Below are 20,886 nucleotides of genomic sequence, written 5' to 3'. Positions count from 1 at the left end.
CGTGGTGTACAGTAGGTGGTGGATTAGACACCCCATATACTGTAGAACTAATTAAGGCTAATGTTGCAGTCAAGAGTCTGAAATGAATTCAATAATTTTGCAAACTATAGCTGCCAAATGCAAATTTAAGCATAGTAGTGAATCCACGCGTGTTGATATTTACATTTAAGCATCTAACAGATGCTTTTATCCAAAGTGACTTCCAAAACAGGAATAAGCTACATAGGAGTAGTCTTGGAAATAACTCTACAAGATAAGAACAGTGGACTGAAGGGGGTCAAGGTAAGTGCTAGGACAGAAGATGCTCTTGGAAGAGCTGGGTCTTCTAGAGTGAAAAGAGTCCGTAAAAGATCTTTACGTCAATACTGTACTGTATACAGTCAGAATGTAGGCGATCCTTTCAGGTGGGCTCACATGTACATGTATGTGTCACTTTAACACCTGATGCCACTGTTGCAGACCTTGCTTCCTGGTCTCGCCCAGGTGGGCAGGACCTGGCACCTCAACCAATCAGGTCGCCACCAGAAAGGATAAGAGGTCTGGATTGAGGCCTACTCAGCCTTTGCCTTTGTTTGCTGCAACATGTGTGTGTTTGTTTGAGTGTGTTTCCTGAAATGATCGGGAAATATTGGACCTCCAACAGACAGTATGATTTGTGTAAGTTCATGTTTAAGTTATTGTTATGTGCATGTGATGATCCTGTGTGGAAATCTTGAGATGTTTCTCCTGTGGGCCTCATGCAGAAGTAAAGTCAAGCTAATTTTCTACATGTAGTTCTGGTCAGAGGCTCAGTGCTGTTGCTGGGTGCACTTTATCGGACAAAAAAAAAACAAAAAAACACTGGCAATGGGGGACAATAGTTGTGTCCTAGAGCTTTGTTTGAACTGTTTTGGTTGAACTTGATTGGCTGGGGCCCGTTGGATATTTACATAGTGTATTCTGGATTTGCCGCTGCTCCAGCTGCCACTTTGAAAGTTAAACATTAGAGGAAAGAGGAAAAGCCGAACCTAGAATCCCGACGCAGTTCAGAAACTTTTGACACAGCTTTATTGAAAATGAATGAATGAATGAATGAATGAATGAGGAAGGGAAGGGACACTACTTATGGAGGCCCACATATTTCTGCCGGAAGAGAAACGTGATGCTTTTTTGTTTTCACTGTTAACCTCAGCTGATATTGTTTGGATTGTAGAAAGAAGATGTAGAAGTTTTGCAGAGCTGCAGATGAAAACACAAACCACAACCATACACATATATATGTATATATGTGTATATATATATATATATATATGTATGTATGTATATATATGTATATGTATATATGTATGTATATATATATATATATATATATATATATATATATATATATATATATATATACGTATATATGTATATGTATATATATATACGTATGTATGTATATGTATGTATATATATATATATATACATACGTATGTATGTATATGTATGTATATATATATATATATATACGTATATATGTATATGTATATATATATACGTATATATATATGTATAATATGTGCATATATGTATGTATATATATATATATATATATATATATTATATATATATATATATATATATATATATATAAATATATATATGTATATTATTATACATATATTTATATATGTATGTATATATATATATATACATATATACATATATATATGTCTATATATACATACATATATATCTATATAGATTTATATGTATATATATGTATATATATGTATATATATATATATATATATATATATATATATATATATATACATATATATATATATATACGTACATATATATACGTAATATGTGAAAAAAATAGGCAAAAGTGTCATTAAGAGTAGAAGTAGCAGTGTTTGTACAGATGAATACCATCTTAGAATCCTCTGTTGGGGTTCTGGGTTTGTCCGGAACACATCATATGGATGTTTTAGCTGAAAATTATGACTGAGACACTCTAAAGACTTCAATGTGCAATGAGCCACCGTTCAGAATATGTGTTTGTGCACATTGACCGTCCACAGAGTATAAAACGACGTCACATGGCTGCAGTACCTGATACCCAAACCGAGTAGAGTGGAGCCAAGTCATGCTAGAACTTTATAATGGAACAGCATCATGAGACAGAAGTGTGCCTAACGGTGTTCTGTCGGGGTTGGTGAGTTTGCTCCGAATTTCTGAGTTTGAAATCCGACTTGAGGGGGGCGTTCCTTCAACAGGAACTTGGAAATTCCGACTTCTGACTAGTACTGGAATGCATCATGAGGGGGCGTTTCAGTTGACACAAAAATGAAAAACATCTGTATGTGTACACCCAAAGTCTGCTGATGTCAAGATTGAAGAATTCTTTATTGTCATGATGCCTATGGCTTCAAACGGCACAATACTTTGGAAGAATAAAAACACTATAAATACAATACATAGTTGGAATACTGACATGTCCTGTTATTTTGATCAAATGACAACCTTGTTGTTGTTTTGTAAACCGCTGATTTATTCCAATCCAGACAAACACATACATGGCATGCGTGTGTTTGCTTCATGTGATGATTGATTCATGATTGGCGCGCGTCCAGTTCAGCAGCACATGTTTGGAGCGCGCAGAGAGGCGGAGGACAGACAGACAGACAGTCAGACAGACAGACAAGAGGGAGAGAGACAGTGCGCGCCCCTGGATGATATGAGCCGCTGAAGTCGCAGAGCCACTCCACTCCGCGTTTTGCCCTGCCCTTGTGTTGCTGCTCTGGTCGCGGCGCATCGCGTCTCCACCGCATTTCGCCTCCTTCCTCTCACAGTGACACAGAAAACGCAGGGGCTCACGCGTGTATCTGTGTCTCGCTCGCTCGCGCTCTCTCTCTCTCTCGCGCGCGCATGTGTGTGTATGTGTTGCTGTGTGAGAGCGAACGCGCTGAAGAAGTTGTTGGCGCACAGAAGTGTCTCCGCTTCAAACGGATTTCTTCCAGCCGGGGACAGTCGGAATACGCGGGGCTTGTTTGTTTGTTTGTTGGTGTCCTTTGCATCTGCGGGGAAGACACTGCGCTTCAGAGGATGAGGTGGACGTGCCAGTATCTGGAGTGAGGAGTGATTTTTATTCTTATTTTTTTTATTTTTATGTTTTCTTTTCCATTTTTTTTTTAATTTTGTTTCTGTCAATGAACACCTGACAGCTGCAGCGGCGCGCGCACTGGAGACGAGTCTTTCAATTAAAGCCTCTTTGGATTTAGTTTGTTTGTGTTCCCGACGGATTCTCTTTTACCCCCACCCCCCACCCCACCCCACCGCCCAAACATATATACCCCCCGCGTGAAACACCATCAAGGGGTTTTCTTCACTGATGTGTGCGATGTGGAAACTGCAAGTCGCCTTCTTATGCACTGTGTCGACGCTGCTGTCCCTGTCGTCTGGTGGTGAGAGCAAAGCGCGGAGCTGTAGCGAAGTGAGGCAAGCTTATAACGCGAAAGGATTCAGCCTCGACAATGTACCTCATCAGGAAATATCAGGTAGGCAACATAGACCCATCACCAACCACCACTGATGCTGATGCTGCTCCCTCTCTCCACCACGTGTCATCATGTCTTAGCCCTTTAATCAAACCCACACAGCCCACATTAGAACATCTGTGTCTCCAACAACCTGTCACCTGGTTTTATTCATCGGAACTGATCCGATTCTGCAGCATCCAAGGTGCCACAAAGCGGCATGAATGTCGTCCGCACCTGTGCCTCTTGGACTCGTTTGTGTCTCTTGAAATCTAAATCAAAGACGCATCAACATGTCATCATGACCTCTTTTTTTTTAATTTGAGCTGTTTGGTGACTGTTTATCTTCACTATCTCCCATGTAATACCCATAACTTACTACACACCGTGCATCTTTAATGCACGCAAACTATACAAACACTTGCAAACCTAAATCAAATTAAATGTCATTACTTACCATATGTCACCATAACATATATGTATTTTTATTTAATAACCCAAATACAGCCTATACTTCACTTAGCATTGAAGAAATGACTAGTATTTCTTCAACCTCTTCCATTTTTCATAGTTAAATTGGAGTTAACATGAGCCATTTTTCCCCCCTTTTTTTAACGACTGTCCTCAAAGAAGAGGTTTCACCCCAGCAGGTTATTGAATAATAACTGGGTTTGCATTCGTCTCCCAGCTCCAACACTCATGTGACGCCTGCAGTAAGCAATTTAACAGCTGCCTTTGCACAAATGTGAGTGCCTTTTTATGCAATTGAAAAGAAGTGTTGTTCAAACAGGGACTCGTTGCCAGCGTTTTTTTGAGACCCCCGCTGCACAAACCTGTTGCTCATATTCAACAGAAGATCATGGAGCTTTGATGTGATGAATTTGTCTAAATGGAGAATAGTGTTTACCAGTAGGGGGCTGTATGCACTCAGCACCAAATATTCCTTTTGCTGGGTATCTTTCTTTCTTTCTTTCTTTTCTTTTCTTTTCTTCCCCCCACTGTTCGATATTCCTCAAGGCCACAGCTTAGGTTTTTAATTCATGCTCTTTGCAACAGCACAGATATGGTTTTATTATCTCTCGCGTGGCGGTAATCACATTTGTGGTCAAAGCAGGAAAGCAGATTAGTCTGTAAACACAGTCTGCTTCATGCAGAGGGAAGAGAGGAAGAGAGGGGGGGGGAGGCAGCAGAGGCGAATGAAGTTAATCCACGTATTGCCTCTTCCAGACAAAATGGAGATATTGTATTGGTAATTGGTCGTGTCAGGCCGTAATGATCATAGAGCTGCCTTATTTGGTTTAATATGGTTTTAGCAAGATGGGGATTTGATATTTTTATTACTGACTCGAACGTGCGCGAGTGAATGTGTGTGAGGGATTGAACCTATATCAAGTTTAACAACTACAATTACAAAAATGACCAAAAACGGATTGGAAATTTGACATTTTACTGAAGAAAAACCCCAACAAAGTTCACAACCTTAGACTAAATACAGCAAGGATGATTACTTTATAAATCATACACATTCATTTAATGAATTTAAAGATTAACCGTGCCACAAAATGTTCAAACATATTTATTCCCAGCTTCTCGATACAGAAAAACTGTTCTAATTCTAAATGAACATGTAATTGTTGAGATTACATTTTCTTGGCTAATATTTGCCTTTTAAAATGATAAAATAAATAAATAATAATAAAAAAAAAGACTTCTGCAGCTAGATGTAGTTTATCGGCCAATTATTGCACAACACTGTTCTCAGCAACTTGATCAATGCTCCCGAGTGATTAAGTTTAAAAGTTTGTGTATGTCATGCATACTTTAAATATTTAGTTTTTTTTAGTTTTTATATGAAATCTATAAGTGCAATTGATGTTGTTCAATGTATATGTTACTGCAATATGGTTTTATTTGATGATTATTTGATGATTTTGACCCAAGACTTTTGTATATTTGAGTCAATAAACTACTAAATAACGACGAAACACTTTGGCGAGTATCGGCATATCGGATGCACTGATCTCTAAAGACCGTATCAACATTAAAACGATAAAACCCACATTGGCAGACCTTTAAAAATGACTCTCACGTGTTCTGAAAATACAGAAATTGAAAGGAGAAAAGTCTGCATCGGGAGCTGCAGAGGAGAAAAAAGCTGCTTGTGCTGCTGTGGTGCACACTCGCACGTTTGCAGTTTGTCATTTCAAACGTGGACTCATTCAGCCGACTGCTCCAAAAAAAAGAAAAGAAATAAATAAATAAGTGAATGGAAGCCTCTGGCTAATAGAATAATTAAACACGTACATGATTTGTGTTTAACAGCAGTAATCCAGTGCTGCTGCTGTGTTGTTGCTGTTATTCCATTATTTGTTTTGACCCCGAATGATTTCACTTGGATATGATCGCGACGCAGAGATGTCGTTGTCGCGTGATTTTCCCCCCTCCGACACTTGCACAACATTTATTTACGAAAACAAACGCGGACACGGTTGATTTCACAACATTCCCTGACATCTGGTTTACGTTTGGGATTATTTATTCAGTGCTGTTGGATTGTTTTTGAGCTGCTTTTTGCTCCGAGTCCAAGTTTTCAAGACAGAATGTTGGACTTGCAGCTCCCTGTTTTTTTTTTTTTTTTGTTGAAAATATTTCATTGGGTTTGACAGTTTTGTGAGAAAATCATGTGGACCAAAGACTTTTTGTTGGCTTGCACCTCCCTTCGTGGACGCACATGACGGCTTCCATTTACTGCAAGAAGAATTTACACTGTGTCGTAACATTTTAGTGGGTTTCAAATACTTACATATATATATATTTTGTGTTAAAGCTAAACTATGTAGAGATATGATTAAGTATTATCCGGTAGACACATCAGGGTTTTTCTATGCCTATAATGTTTGCACTGTTTGCCAATTTGTTTCTGACTGATAATTTGCAGGTTTCCTTTCATTGAACAATGCGTGTGGTCTGTCTTTTGTGTCCGTGCAGTGCACTTGAATACTTTGAATAAAAATAAACCAAATATTGAACAGATGAAACTGAGACGCCTGGATAAAAAAAAAGCATTTGTTAAGTCTCCGAGAGTAAAGATTGCGGTAACTTACAAAGTCAGTATTGGCTTAGAGTTGAGATCGCGATTCTCTGGCACGTTTTTTTTTTCACCAATCGAAACGTTTACTCCACTTAAAATAAGATAAGATGAACTTTATTTATCCCTCAAAGAAATTCACAGCAGCAACAATAGCAAAATTAGACAACACAAAAGTAATGTGCCGAACCGTGTGGTATCTTTAGGCCTTGCTTATTGTTATTGTTATTATTGTTGTTATTATTATTATAATTAATTGACATATGGCGTGTTTCCACTCGCTTGACTTCGTCGTAACCAGGGGAAATGCATGTGCCGTCGCAGGAAGAGGCACAAGAACAATGTCGAACTGTTGATGAGTTAAAAAGACTTAACAATCCTGAAAACGTGGGTTCATCGCCAACATTTAGCAAAGGAGTCTGGTGTATTTAGCGATGGCACTTCTGAAATCACATGGAGTTGTGAATTGAGATGTTGTTTTATTGTGCAGCCCAAATCAGTTAATCCCTCCTACTCAATTCCATCTGCTGAAAACCCGTAAATTGGGACGTTTTTGGGCGAATCCGTATTCCAGTGTCTTCGTACAGCCCACGTACTCTGTTTACTTGGACTTTATTGTCTTCAAACAACCTTTGCATAAACACAACAGAGGTTATATACCGGCCTTGAGAGATGGTGTCGTAGAACGCACTCAATTACGCCTAATTATCTATGCTAATATGAACCTGTGGTGAAGAAGCCGCGGGAGCGTCATGCTACTGCTACGCTTCTCCATGCAAAAGACACGGGGTTTTTGCAGATGTCTGCAGAGGTGGCTTCCTCTGGCTCTGTGCGCTCTTCATTTGCATAAGGTAATTATTTTTCACAGCTCCGCGCGACTGACGAGCCGAAGCTACACGCTACTTAAGAAATGAGAGCTATATACCTACGCTCGCTTGTTGAAACACACAAGGCTTATTATTGAATTCACTCTTTAAGTTTTAACCCGAACGTTAAGCTCATGCAACTCGCAGAAATGTTAATTAACTGTCAGTTGTACATGAATCGCATCTTTTTTTTTTTTTACAAAAAGAGAAAAAGAACGAACACGAGAGAGACTGTTTGGAACACAATTAATCTCAGTCTGTATTTATATAGCATGTGTTGTGTGAACTTGTAATATTACAAGCTGAAAACGCACAAGTCGATACAATAAAATCACACGTGAAAGGAAAGAAACAACACATTATACAGAGAACGCACTCGGCCTGCGTTTGACTTAAGGTCAAATCCTACTTCAAACCCATTCTCGCCACTTCACATACACAGTCTAGTTACTCTCGCTCGCCGTTAAACACATCAAGCGTCTTCATACCCAGCCCACCTACTTCACCCTGACTCACTCACACGCTCACTCTCTCAGGTCCAGTAATCTTCATCTATTACACATCCCACGCATCTGTCTCAAGACTTGTGATGAAGGAGATTCTGAGGTTAAAGCGTTGTTTTTTTACTCATTCCCGCTTAGTTAAGTCTACCTTTTATGGTCATAATTTGGTCTCCGCGTCGCCTCATGATTATTCGGCCTTCATTTGGTCTTTTTGAACATTAATGATGTTGTTTCTGTCGTCAGACCTGATTGAGGGAGCGTTTGTGTGTATGCAGCAGCAGTGCATGGGTGGGCGGGGACAAGTAGAATTCACCTCTGAAACTTGTTGTGTCCACATTTTGGTGTTTTTTCAGCTATTTTTTTTTTTTTTTGTGTGTGCCACTGGGCATTATGGGATTCAAACACTGCTAAACTGACAAACACAGAGAGTCATAATAGGCTCAAACAGCACTGTGCAAACTTATTTGGCAATAGTTTGAATGTAACAGATATTTATTTTTTTAGTAAGTGATTATTATGCACTACAGTTTTAACTCTCTGGCTCTGAGGAATAAACCTCACTATTATAAATAGATTTGAAAAAGAAATGGCAAAAATGTAATAATCAAACCTCGAAATTCACAAAGAAAGATTTTATTATTGAGTTTTCCTTTACTAATTTTCAGAGGCAGTGTGTGTTTGTATTGGATCAGATCCAAACCAGACGCCGACGTTTCTTGGATCACCAAATCAATTCTTACCAGCCTTTGTTTCCTTAAGATTTATTAAATATTTCAAGTTGAATTTTTATCAAACAAATCTCTTAGAATTGTCTCTTTCATCTGTTTGAAAAAAAATACTACATGTTACATAATGTTAAAACGTCAGAAACTACAAATTCTGTACTATATATAGTATATATGTATATTGACGTTATATGTATATATGTATGTATATATGTATATATGTGTGTATATATATGTATATATGTGTATGTATATATGTGTGTGTATATATGTATATATATATATGTGTGTGTATATATGTGTATATGTGTATATATATGTGTATGTATATGTATATTTGTGTATATATGTATATGTATGTATATATGTGTATATATGTATATATGCATATGTATGTATATATATATATACACACACATGTATATATTTTATACATATATATGTATATATATATATATATGTATATATATGTATATACACACACATGTATATATTTTATACATATATATATATTGTGTATTGGGTCGCCATAGTTGGTCATTTTGAAAAGAAGTCATTCTTCACATGTAAAAAGTTAGGGAAACACTCGTGTAGGGGGACATAAAAACAGGAGGCTCGCTGTCTCACTGCTACTTTTATGAGACACAGACGGAACATTTAAAAGCTGTGAAGGACCTGAGTGAACAAACCGAGGTCCCTGCATGTAGTGAGGAATCAGGTTATTTAAAGGTTTCTAACCAAAGTGGAAAAACAAACTTTGTCTAAAATGCACAGGTTTCTTCAGTGGTGGAGTAATTGCGATCCATATCCTCTGATTTAGTCAGGATTATGTCCTCGTTCTGCGCTAACTGACGTTTTATTTACCTTGTAAAAAGCCAACATTAAAAGACAGACTCCTAAACTGGTCGTTTCCCACATTGAGTCGTAAAACAGTTTTTTTTTTTTTTTTTTAAACTAATCCTCACATTATGTCTGGTAAGATGGGCAATAAACACATGCAGTGCACGGAGGTCATTTGGTGAAACACATATTTACAATTGTATATCATCAGCATAACGATTGTACTTGACACGGCGATGCCAGTGGGAGCACATGGAATGAAAAGCAAATGGAGCCAGAGAAAAGCTTCCTGGATGAATCGGTACCATAAGTCTGCGGGAAAAGACAGCCCGTATCTGAATTCTGCAGGGCATCTATTACTCGAGTGGTACAGCAGGGTTTGAATGGGTCTCATGGGCTCCCAAGTCATAAACCATAACCGGAATAATAAAAAGAAAACCTGGTAAACCAACTGAACACAAACTCTGAAATGATGTGTCGAGGATTCAGCTCGGAGGCTTTAGGTCATTTTCTTTGTGCGTTTTGCCATCTCCTCGATCTAAATCTGTTAAGTTGTCGAGAGAAGAATTTACTTATGCGCTATTTATTGTATTTTAAGAAGAAAAGATTTGTTTATCGTGTTTTCTTAGTTTTCTTAGAAAGGTGACTTTCACGTACCATGCTCTATGCTGCAAAACGAGCTGTGGACGTTATGCGTCTCAGTGTCTTCAATTCTTCTGAATGAGTCAGAGTGGCCAACGCTGGTTTCAAGTCCACCGCACATTTTAAATCTGCAGAGATTGAGCATCATATTGCAGGATTTATGAAAAAAAAAACGTCAATGAGATTGGTGCCGCTGGCTCACGGAACATCTGATGTGGTGTGGAATTATTAGACAGTGGTGTGGGACTGATGGATGGATGAATGGATGGATGATCTTTTCCTACACAAATAACTGAAATTCTCAAGGCTTACTGTTCGTCTGCTACTGCTTTATCCTCCAACTTGAGGGTTGTGGGAGGAGCTGGCTTGGTAGACCTTGGACAGGTCACCAGTCCATCGCGGGGACACACGGCGTATCCTCACTAGTGGTTAGATTATGTAACTGGAATGAAACTTGTTTTTTTTTTTTGGATGAAAACATTTCCTGAAAGTTTTTTTCTGGAAAAACTTTTTGGAAACCACAAAGAAAAACTGAGTTGACTGATTATGTTTCACACGTTTCTTTCTTCTTGTTACCTGGAGAGAGCCTGGGAAATAAGGAAAGAAAATGCATTTTATACAACCTATACATGACAGATACCTGCCACAGGTTGAAAGAACATCTTGATAAATAGGATAATAGTACATTATAATGTTGATTTGCTTGTTTTTCTCAGTTTTATTACGTTTGTTTGATTTCCTGCTCTAAGAAGTACACTGCACCAGCAGATGAATTATCCTTTGTGTCTTATAACCCCCATGTGGGCTGGTCCAGATGGCATGACACGGAAATAAAAATGAATTAGCTCGCTATACGTTACGACTCCAGTATTAAATTTCCCTCTGCCTCCGAGACGTTCACTTGTGTGATCTCGCCATGACAAAAAAATGTGAATTCTGCTCATCGGTGTGACACTTCTGTCGCGCTCGCTGCTGTGCTCTGCAAATTATCATGACACATCGAGGAGATTTATTTCCGAGATCAAAACAATTGTTTGGCACCGATGCAGACATAAGGTAATTGGCGGAGTTAGCAGACTCGGGGAAGAAGTCAACCATTACTACCCACTTGGCTGATTAAAAAGAGCGTGTTTCTCCATTTGCCTCAGGGCTCTCTCATGTGCGTCAGCTTGCTTACGGTTAACAAGGGTGATGGGGAATTTGTGGGGGGGAAAAAAAAAAAACCCAAAACAAAAACCACCTCGTTGGCTTCATACAGTAAGAGATCTCATGGATCAGTGCCAATGTTCTTAGACAAAGAGCAGCTGCGGTACACACCAGCAGTGCTGAACTACACCAGTGTATGTGGGCTGAAGCTGAGAAACGTCTAAAAATGGCTTGTCTGACAACTTCATTAAACTCCCCCAGTTTGAGCCTGTGATTCCTCTGCTTGCATGTGTCTGTTGTCTCGTGCCTGGTTGCCTGATGCAGTACGCGGCTTGGCTGTGAGATTCACCCCAGTGTGCATGTGTCAGACGTTGGTTATAGTGTCAACCACACAGTGCTGCCTGATTGTCGGCCCTTTGTTCTTAAACGCGACTGCTCCCTGAATGTTTCACTCGGCTCCCCGCTACAGAGCTCTGCTTTGCTCGGAGACTCGGCTGTTCAACATCAACATCGACGAACGCGGGGCTGTTGGGATTCTCGGGGGTTGGACTCTCGGCTCCTTGTTTATGGCTTTGAAACAAAACCAGTTGAAGTGCAGCTGCTGCTATTAAGACGTACATTTCCTTTCAAGCATAACGGTTACCTTTGGGCTTCATCTGTAGCAACTTACCTAAAGTTATTAGCGGTGATCCAATACGTTATGATACAATACGTGAATTCCACATGCTACAAGTTGCTCAGTTTTATCGCCGTGATCTGCACTTGGCTGGTTGCAGGTTGTGGGATGCATGAAATTTCCAACTACCCCTAAACACAGCCCACACAGGAGATATCTCTGCTGTTTCGTACTGAAATAAATATTAGGAAACCTGAATGAAGCTTTAAGTCCCCTGGCCTAGATTTTGGAACCACAAAACTGAATTTCCACCCCACCAGTAGATGGAGTATTAAGTATCAGGGTCTGCATGGAAGTATACACAGCAGAGTAAGTATTATCAATATTCAAAGCCTGCATGTAAGTTAAACCACTTACCCACGCAGTTACAGCACACAATGTTGACCCTGGTGACCTCGAATAAGCCAAGTCCACCTTGTTTTTTTTTTTTATTTTCACAAATATGTTTACTTGGAAAAAAAAAACCTATTGGCCTTATTGAATAAAGAACCATTTTTGACACTCGTGTCCATAATAACAAAATAAATCAGCCTTTTTTTAGAGATGCCAATTTTCTCTTCTCTCTCTTCTTTCTTCTCTCGGTTCATGTCGAGTAGTAAGGTAACTTCAGGTCAATAAGACGCATATCCATCGTGAAGTGAGTCGATTTTATCAGAGTTTCCATGAAGCTTTGTTGAAGTAACAGCACAGCCGCTTCATAAAACTCATAATATTAATAGATGGTGCGTCCATTGGTTCCTTGTCTGGCGTCGTACTGGTTAGGGCTGGGCGATATACCGGTAGTAAGAGTTATACCGGCATATTTTTGAAAGAGATATGTAGTTGAGACAGTATCACCATACGGGTATATTATATATTATTTTTATATAGCCTTGCAAATGCTATTTAATAAAGCCGACCGCTTCTCTTTGAGCCTACAATCACGGCCCTTACATGTATGTACTACGTAGTGTTCTCCCACCCATGCTACGCATCACAACAAACATTTGAATGAAAACGTGGCGGACACGGTGCAGGTGGAGCGTGAGCAGTTGGTGGCTAAGAAAAAGAATAATGGCGCTGTTATTTTCCTAAATAAAACGTGCACTTTTACTCCGATTACATTTTTCTGAACCATCTTCGTTCATACAAAATAAAAGTTGAGCTGGTGACGTAATGTTTGTTGTAGGTGGTTTTTAGCGGCACCGGCTGTTAGCCGCTCAGCTGTTAGCCGCAGATTTCGGCTCCAAGCGGACTTAAAACACATCAGCGGCTTGTTGTTTACCGTGTCCGACATGGTCTCTCTGGTCACCGGGTTCTGGTCTCCGGGTTTCTGTTGTACACTCCGAACGCCGGGTTCCAGCTGTCGGCTGAGCGGCCAACCGGTGAGCTAGCGAGCTAACCCGTTAAATACCGTCAAAATATCGTTATCATATCACATATCGCCAATGGAGCATTTTTATCCTCACTCTCTTTGTGACGTTGACGAGACATCAAGCTTTGTATGACGCTTTTTCTGTCGCCTAATCAGTGGACTGTCGTGGGGTCTAGCTTCACTCGTACCGGACTGTACCGTACCGTACTATTACTCTGGTACCCCAAGGGAAGGGTTATTTTGGTACGATTCCTAATCTGCTAAACCTCTCAGTGGAAACCCGCTATAAGCAAGTGGGAAGTTGCTGCAGCCTCTCAGAGTTCATTCATTCATAAAGATAAGAATTGCTCCTATTTTCCTGTGAATGGCTCCTAATACTGCACTGCTAAAATTGGCATTACCAAATTGCTAAATGACTCAATAGGCCGTGTTTGGTGAGTCCTCTGTTGTCGCTTGTCTGCATATTGTCTCAAACTTGACTTTTAATCAACGCACTGGTTCACATGTATTTTTAATCCAGTCATCACATTAGGTGTGTATGCAAAATGTGTCCACAGCCAGATGCCTGATCACTAAGTAATGCAATGACATGAGACTTTTAGCGAAACTGAGGGGAATAACGCTCTCAAATAACCAGTATGAAAATTCTATTTCCACACCCCACTGTCGGCAATCGTGGAAATAAGTCTCTCGTCTGCCTGTACGCATCTTCAGAGGGAACAGTTAATGACGTGTGAGGGAGATTAGACTGCACGTGTGCGCCAATTTAGAGGTTTTCTGTCTTTACACGTCTGTTGTGAAAAACGCCAACGACATGTTTTGTTTTCCATTTGCAGAGACAGATTGGTTGCGCGACAGATCCAAATGAGTTTGACTGTGAATCATCCAGCGATGATTTTCTACCTGTAGTTACATTTTGTAAGATGAGTGTATCTTTAGCGTTGTCAAGATTGGAACCGAAATGTGCCGACAGTGGTAGTCATTCATGCCTGAGAAGCATATGGTCCTCAAGCTTTCCTCAGCATCGTGAAGCGCCTGTGGTGTCGCATAAGAGAGCACTCTAGCACTTTTTTCCAATTTTCAATCAAATGCTGGCCCAAATCAGCAATGGGGGGGGTGAAGAATCGACCATTTCAAAGCCTTTAGAGGGCACAAAATAACAGCGTGAATTCAGAGGACCGTTGTGATTATATGTTTAGGGATCAATATGGAGAGTAAAGCGAGAGAGATCACAGAAAATCAGAAGAAATCTACCCAGTAAAAGAGAACATGTGAGCACAGAGAGCCATCCCTGACTAACCATGTGTTGAAATGATAACCGCGAGACTGGGAGGGAAGCTCTTTCATATGAGGAGGGAGTTTGGTGTGATCCATCTGAATGTGACAGATTATTGATTCAAGGCTTCCACAGATCCTTAAAAATCCTTGAATTTGAAAGAAGCTTTTCGGTGGTGTTTAAAATAGATACAAGGGTGAAGAGACGTGTGCTGCAAAAATAGAAATTCTCTTTATTTCACATTCACAAAATAGGCGACGCACCGCTCTCTCTTTCTCTCTGTGTGTCCTCAGCTATTTAACTCAAAAATAAATACAATAAAACTAAAACCACATATTATTGTGTTGTGCCGTGTTTGAGACCGACACAGACTATACTTATGCCACCCCCACAATTTCACTGTAAAGTGTTGACACTTTAGCCGATAGGTGCCTGTTTAATGGAGTAAATGCAACCCCATTATTCAATTAGGAAAATCAAAACCCTTTTAGGCAAGCAATCAAAACGTCACGTAGTTTTGGGCCAGATTCAGTGTAATATGTCCCCGACTGTGTGCTACATATAGACGCTATGATGTAGTCTTCCTGGTTCTTCTATTAGGGCTGCAACCGTCCAATTATTTACTTGTTTGGTCCTTAAAACGACATAAAACTGGAAAACCGGATGGTCTCGAATGTCTTCTTTTGTCCACAACAACAAATGATTCAAGTTTTAAGGATTTTTTTTTGTTGTCGTATGGAGCAAAGAAACCAGAAATCAGAATCAGAATCAGAATGAAGTATGATTTGCACATACAAGGAATTTGTTCTGGTGTCATTGGTGCATAACAGGCATACAACATTTTTTAAAAAAAGGTAAGTGAAACAGTATACGTATATATACACACAGTATATAAATGTTTTTTTTTTGTTTTTTTTTTTTAAAAAAAAGATGAAAAAGAGAATATAAATATAAGAAAATAAGAAAAAATATAGAAAATATTCACAGTTAAGGATCTGAAATATCAGAGAACTTGTTTTTAATTATTGAGAGAAATCAGAACACCTGACATTTAATTTAGTCATAAATGAATTGTTAGTTTGGATGAGCTTTTGTCTCACTCAAAGTTGTGGGCCGCTCCTCATGGCTCTGCTGACGCCGTGTGAATGTGAATGTATGATGGATGTGTGATAGCGAGAGAAGTGCTGAATGAATGTGTGAGCGAAGGGGTGCGAATGGCAAAAATAAAAAAAACAACTGCTGTGTCAAGCAGCTTTGTGACGAGACAAGTGCCATTTATAATACACACGAATGACTTTTAACACCACTAAACATTTTCTTTTTAGGAGCAGTTACTGGTCTCCTTAAATAGCACATTGTGTCACTTTTACAAAAGGAAAATAGACAATTAAATCTAAAACTTCATTAATCCCCTTGACCCATCCTAGAATTAGGAGCAGTGGGCAGCCACAATGAGTTTGCGACCGGGGAGCAATGGGGGTTGCGTAACTTGCTCAGGGGTACCCCAGCCCTTTTGACCTGGTGGGGACTCGAACCGGTGACCCTCCAGTTACAAGCCTTGTGTCAGGCCAACTTTTTGCTGGTGTTCTGGTGGCTGCTCACACGTGTGATAGCCGAAGAGTCTGCATACTGCTCAGCTCAGCTCCAATTCCGTCATTGATTGCACATGAAACAAAGGAGGAGCCTCGCGTATAGCTGACTTGGTCCAGACGACAGCGGTGTGTCGTGAGCGAGTAAGCGAGCATTGGCTAACTGTGCCAGTTTACCCGGCCAATGTTAGCTGGCTGACATTGGGGGGGTGGTCAGGATTTGGGCCACGGAGACGGGAAGTTCACATGCCCATTTGTTTTAGTTTTTTTCCCCCGCCGCACTGAAATCATAATTGATAACGTGGACACTGGCAGACGAGGCTAAACCGCATTCAGCAGCAATTGAGTCAGAAACAATCAGGCGGAAAGAAAGGAAGACAGAAAAACCCATAAATGACTTGCACAAGAATTTAGTCCAGTGCATGCTGCGAGGAGTAGATTGTCAGCGGCGTCTTTCATTTCCCCTCGCCAAGCCAGAGACATAAAAGATACTATCCCTAGTGTATTGGTGGCATTATTTACTAATAAGTTGGACTCTGCCATTGGTTACTATCTTAATTTAGCTGCCACGGCGTTATGGGAGATGAATTGCCTCTTACAGCCTTATCTGGGAATATGTGTGAAAGCAACTTTGTCATATTCAATAAGGATGGAAATGCGAGGATTCATTTAAGATAATGGATTTGGTCGATAATGAGGTTGTCTTGTTTATTCCGGTGCATTATATTAGCTTGTGAATGGTCCACAATCTGCTTTTTTTTTGTTTTTAAAGTTGTCTTGGAAGTTTTCTTCTGGGCTGGAAAGTCACTCCATGCACAGTGAAGTCCATCTACGGTGTCGACGTATAAAAGCAGGGAATCGATTTATGGAAGGAAGCGGGTCCATCTTTGCTCTGCTGTAGGTGCAAATGTGCCCCCATTTCAGTTTGTTAGTGTTAAGTGTGTTTTCCGTTGACCTTTTACGTTACACACAGTTGTTTCCATGTCAAGTGCCATTATGTGTCTTTCTATCATCCATTAACTGTAAAATGTTGTATTCTTTAAGCTGGCAGGGCATAAATTCTCTTCTAAAGTCTCCTCGTCGCTCCAAACATTTATCTGGATCTCTCTTCTGTGCGCCGGCTTCTTCAACTATAGAAGCTGCACAGAGCGCCTCGTAATTTGACTCCTAACCACATTATGTGGGTGCGTTAGTCTGACTTAAATCAGATTTAGTACAATTTCAGTTAGACGACCGTGATTTCATGCCTTTCAAGATGCCCAGAATTTAATACCAATGCTTTTTTAAGTGTGTAAATTTGGAGTTTGGTTACTACGTAGGTGCGTAGTGATTCATTGGTTGGACTGGTTATTAGTTATTTTTGCAAATGACATATTTTTTCGCCTCAAACCTAATTCATGTCGTTAAATCACTAAAACGATGTATTTTTTAATCCAAAATGTTGGTTGTTTGATGATTTTTGATGATTTCATATTTACACGTGATTTTTCTTATCGGGGAAAAAAAGTGCAGGCATGAATTGTAGATTACACAGACAGACGGACCATTAATGTTCAAAAAGGGGTTAATGAATGTATATGAATGTATGAATGTTAATGTATTATTTATATACAGTTATATTTGATCAGATGGAGAGAAAAAATTGGCTAAATTTATAAAACTGGCATCAGTTATAGGTCGTCCGCTGCCCTGATTTCTAAAAAGTCGACCTCTACCCCCCGTCGTCAAGATGCAGTCATCTCTGATTCTCACATTTCTGTTTCTGAAAAGAGACGGGAGTTCACAGGTGGTAACAGAAGGAAAAGTCCCCCTCACCCTCGCCCCCAGCATTTCTCTTGTCACTGCTCGGGGATATTGGGGGTCACGTTGTCGCGCGGTGGTTGACTTTGGGGAATCGTAGTTGAGAGTGTTACACAATTTACAGATCAGCCCTCCTGCTAATGTATATTTTCAGCAACACCCTCAGGACCAACCTGAAGCCTTAATAAAGACACTGTTTACTACAGCGACGACACTAATCACTTCTCCTACTTTCACCCCCCGGCCAAGTGTGTGTTTGTTGCGTGAGCCATTACTCATACATGTATCATAGCAAACGAAGGCGCTGTGCCGTGTTTATGGTCTTTCTTCTTTCTTTCTTTTTTTTTTTTTTTGCCCACAGTGCCTTTTTGCCTCTGGAGGACTAGTCTCTGAATAGCAGTCCTGAGCTTGACACCAATGATAAGGCTCATAGAGAGAGAGAGTGAGCCGCACAGTGCCAGAGGAAAACCCACATGGGTATATCATGTTGGAAGTGTCAAGGATGCAAATACATTTCGACCCAGGGGACTTTTTATTTTTGTTTTTCAGACACACACAAGTAGACATGGCTGAGGTGATTTGCTAAATAAGTTGCCCCCTCAGAGACGCGGGAGTAAACACGCATTAAGCCCCGGATGAACACGCGGGGGTGTGGGGGTGCGGTGCCAAAAATTGTCAAGGAAACATCAAATGCTGTCAACAAATCCAAACAACAGTGGTGAAATGACTTTTACCGATGCGACTGTGACGTTGCTGTTGTTGTTGTGTTGAAGGAACATACAAGGAGATGGTTTCTACCCCCGAAAAGCCTCAGTGATGGGCTCGCTGCGGTGAAGCCACGGGGCTTTTGATGAATCAAAATCAATAGTGCAGGTCCTCCAACATGCAGACAAACAAACGGAGCCACAGCACTACATCCACGGCTAACTCTTAGGTCTGTGAACATCATTCAACACTTAATATAGTGATAGTGGAGCAAAGAACGATTCAATGATTAAAAACCAATTAAAAAAATCATAGTAAAATGATATATTCGATTGTTTTTAACAATCCATCCACCAAAACCAAAAAGTCTGACTCAGTGTTGACTGACTGTTAAAGTCTGTTATTATTTAGCACATGAGTTATAAAATCTTAAACGTGTTGCCAACAGCATCTGGAGTGAGTGGCTACACATTTAACCACAAATGTTTGTGATGCACGGAGTTCTGTTAGCAGCAGTCAAACACGTTGCACTGCAGATGTTTAATAATTTCTTGTTTCTTTGTTGATTAGCAACCACATTTTTATTAAAAAGTTCCAAAGTTCAGCGACATTTTTATTTGTGTGTGGTAGAAGGCAAATACTGATATTGACATAATGGCATGCAATAAATATGGAAAATTGAACTACATGGTTGCATAACAGTTGGTTGGTTGTCATTGCAACTGTTTGACAACTAATTGGCAAATAATAATTTAGTGTTAGAAGGGGCCGGACATCTGGGAGTTTGATTTGGCAGGCTGCTCGCTTGAGACCTCTGGTCTAGTAGATAATAGTGGATTTCTACTGCAGACATTCTCAGATTTCATAGGTCTGGGTACAGATTCTGTACCATGCTTGAAAATTATTGATTGAATGATTGATTGATTTTGGCTATTTTCATGGGCATTCATTAAATGCCACAAAAAAAACAAAATACATGACTTTTGGTGGCATCAGGACCAATTCTGACATAAAGTTGAATTTAAAGGATGCTAAAATTGAAAGAGTTTATAAAAAACAAAGTTTTGGGGAGTCACCATAGACCACAAACTTTGTTGGAAACCAACACATAGAACACATTAAACTTATCTATTATCCAAATCTATTGCTGTTCTTTATAAAACAAAGGATTTATTGAATAACAATTGCCTATATGTCATACTGTGTTGAAATTTGGGGAAACACAAACAAACTTTGATCACTTTATGTTTACTTTTTACATGAATGTAACCGAAATAAAGATATTCATTCATAATCTATATTATGTCGTATGCACATGTCTACTATAGCATTAGCATTGATAGCAGCATATTGGATTTTATTTTTTATATAGAAATAAATGAATTATAGTCACATTTAAATTGGGCAATTTCACGTCTGCAAATGTCCGACGTCACCTCTCAGATGAGCAGATGACGCTTCACCAAGTACCAAGTGAACAGGTAATTATATTCTCCGAGAAGGACTAGTGGTTACCGAGGACAGGATAGACAAAGGAAGCGTGTTGTTCCAGTTACAAATTAGGAAATTTATACCGAGAACAGAAGTTCGTGACCCGGTTTAGTGTGATCTCGTTTGTGGCTTTGAGGTTGAAAGACTAATTGTAGATCGTGATCATTTTTATGTTAATGCAGAAACGTAGGGGGCTGATCTCAACCCTGGGTCACATTTCTGGGCTTTAATTATATCATTAAATAATAGGGTTTGCAGTTAAATGCCTCCGGGACTTTAATGGCACTCCTGAGTGTCGGCGCTGAGCTCTGCCCTTTGTTCTTTCTTCCTGTGGTGCCTCATTTCTGTCTTTCTTTTTTTTTTTTTTTTTAAAACTCCACAGTGTTTCTTTCACTCCGTGATCTTTGCGAGCCAAAAATCATACCGCCGTTTGCGGATGTTGTGATGGGTAATTCCTGCAAAAGATATTTCAAAAAATAAAGTGTCTTTACCTAAAGAGAAAAGTAAGAGTTCCACTTAGCCGCACGGAGTTTCTGTGCACGACACTGGTTCATATTGTATCTTTTGATAGAATTGGCCGCTAATGAAGCATGTTGGATGTATAACTTGCAAAGTGCCATCGGAATTCATCTGGAACTAAAGAAGTACAGCAGGGGTGAGCCGACACTTCATTTGAATC

At 39.7% G+C, this 20,886-nt stretch overlaps 1 protein-coding gene across 1 annotated transcript in view; it reads left to right on the top strand.

Moving 5' to 3' along the window:
- The first annotated feature begins 2,739 nt into the window (after positions 1–2,739).
- LOC122772649 (glypican-6-like) overlaps positions 2,740–20,886 on the top strand; it is a 44,746-nt gene continuing 26,599 nt past the window's right edge. Inside the window, exon 1 of the mRNA XM_044030838.1 lies at positions 2,740–3,527. Within this exon, the coding sequence (XP_043886773.1) occupies positions 3,362–3,527 (166 nt within the window). The 5' untranslated portion in view covers positions 2,740–3,361. The remainder of the gene's footprint in view (positions 3,528–20,886) is intronic.

This window comes from Solea senegalensis, linkage group LG7 (assembly GCF_019176455.1).
Source record: "Solea senegalensis isolate Sse05_10M linkage group LG7, IFAPA_SoseM_1, whole genome shotgun sequence".
In the NCBI taxonomy this organism is placed as follows: Eukaryota; Metazoa; Chordata; class Actinopteri; order Pleuronectiformes; family Soleidae; genus Solea; species Solea senegalensis.
The sequence above is the reverse complement of the archived record's forward strand: the minus strand, read 5'-3'. Positions and strand labels throughout refer to the sequence as shown.